At 43.0% G+C, this 1497-nt stretch overlaps 1 protein-coding gene across 1 annotated transcript in view; it reads right to left on the bottom strand.

Annotated features, from left to right (window-relative positions):
- The window catches only part of prdm1b (PR domain containing 1b, with ZNF domain), a 14001-nt gene extending 12902 nt beyond the window's left edge, over nucleotides 1–1099 (bottom strand). The window contains exons 1-2 of the mRNA XM_084130255.1: nucleotides 936–1099; nucleotides 1–237 (exon numbers count right to left, since the gene is read on the bottom strand). The exon at nucleotides 1–237 is cut by the window's left edge and continues 29 nt beyond it. Of these exons, the coding sequence (XP_083986381.1) occupies nucleotides 1–142 (142 nt within the window). The 5' untranslated portion in view covers nucleotides 143–237; nucleotides 936–1099. The remainder of the gene's footprint in view (nucleotides 238–935) is intronic.
- Nucleotides 1100–1497: the final 398 nt, after the last annotated feature.

Genomic DNA, 1497 nt, shown 5'->3' with positions numbered 1-1497 from the left:
GGTTTCGTGGGATCGAGGTCATGGCCTTCGGGAGCCTGAAGCTCGGCTCGCACGCCTGGTCCTGGACGATATATGTGCAGTTCATCGCAAAGTCCAGTTCCCTCCACTCGCTCATGTCCTCGAGAGACGCTTCCAGCTTCATCTTCACTCCTGCGGTCGACACACGCTGTTTTCTGTTTGGTGTGTTCTCCTTTGGTTCGAGTTGCTTTGGTTCTCCTTTTGCTTTATTGGTTAGTTCTAAAGAAAAAGAAAAATGTGTCTTTAGGCATACACACATTTCCTCTCAGGTCTCCAATCATGCAATACATGCCTTGCATAATACAATATACGTGTGTGTCACAATACAAGGTAGCATATGCTAGTTGTTTTCTCATACTGTGAACCAACCCTGAGGCCAGCAATGCACAAACTTCTTCAGAAACGGTGAACAATCGTATTCAACTATTAGGTAACTAATTACTGATGATTGCAGTGGTGTGATGCCAACTCGATATTTATGAGAAATGCAATGTATTCTTGTGCAACTAGTCTCTGTTGTACCACATGTAGCCCTGTTATTGAGTTCGTAGGCCAGATGTGGAATAAAATGAGTTTGAGCTTGAAACAAGAACAGATATCTGCCAATGGAGAATGATCTTTGACTCCACAGACAGATATTTGTTTTAAACACAAACTCACTTTATTTTGGTCATGTAATAAAATGTTTTACTAAACTTCACAGTGACCATTCCAAATTACAATTTAAAAAGATAACTAAAACTAAACTAAAGTTTTTGACAAATCAAATAAATAAATGCTAGTGATGAGCCATTCACAAAAGCTTTAACTTTATCCACTTACATCTCAAGAATACATCATCCATCCCAAACCAGACCTGAAGATCACAACATGCTTCCTATCATTAATATTAATATTAATATTAATACTGGACTCACTTCACATTGGTCGAGCTGTTGGATCCTGGATGTCTTTGGTCAGGTCATCTCTGTGTCCCGCTGAGCTTCACTCTGTCATCTCGTCTGCTTTCTCTCCCGTTCCCATAAAGTCCACCAGCAGATCCTCTGATATCTCACACGCGTTGGCTCCTGTAACTCACACTGTCCTCGCTCGGCTGCGCCAGACTTTTGAGTAGCAGAAACTAACCAATCAGCATCTGGCTTTAATCATGTGACCGCCAGGATTAGTTGAAGGTGATCCAATCGGGACACTGGAAGCTTTTCGGGCCCAAACGTTCACATCAACACCTCCGGCAGACAAAGGAGGATCGCAGACAATCTGAATAGAGTTGAACAACTGAGTAAAAAAAAACAGATGGTTGGATCACTGAAAACACACCAGTGGACTTTTGCTTGGATGGGCTTTTAATGAGCAATCTGGTCCCAACCCAATTAGACCCCCTCCCTCGACACACACACACACACACACACACACACACACACCTCTGTGACCTAGATCCAGACCTGGCCTGGTGTGTGTGTGTGTGTGTGTGTGATACTC

This window comes from Abramis brama, assembly GCF_963993115.1.
Source record: "Abramis brama genome assembly, chromosome: 12".
Classification (NCBI taxonomy): Eukaryota; Metazoa; Chordata; class Actinopteri; order Cypriniformes; family Leuciscidae; genus Abramis; species Abramis brama.
The sequence above is the reverse complement of the archived record's forward strand: the minus strand, read 5'-3'. Positions and strand labels throughout refer to the sequence as shown.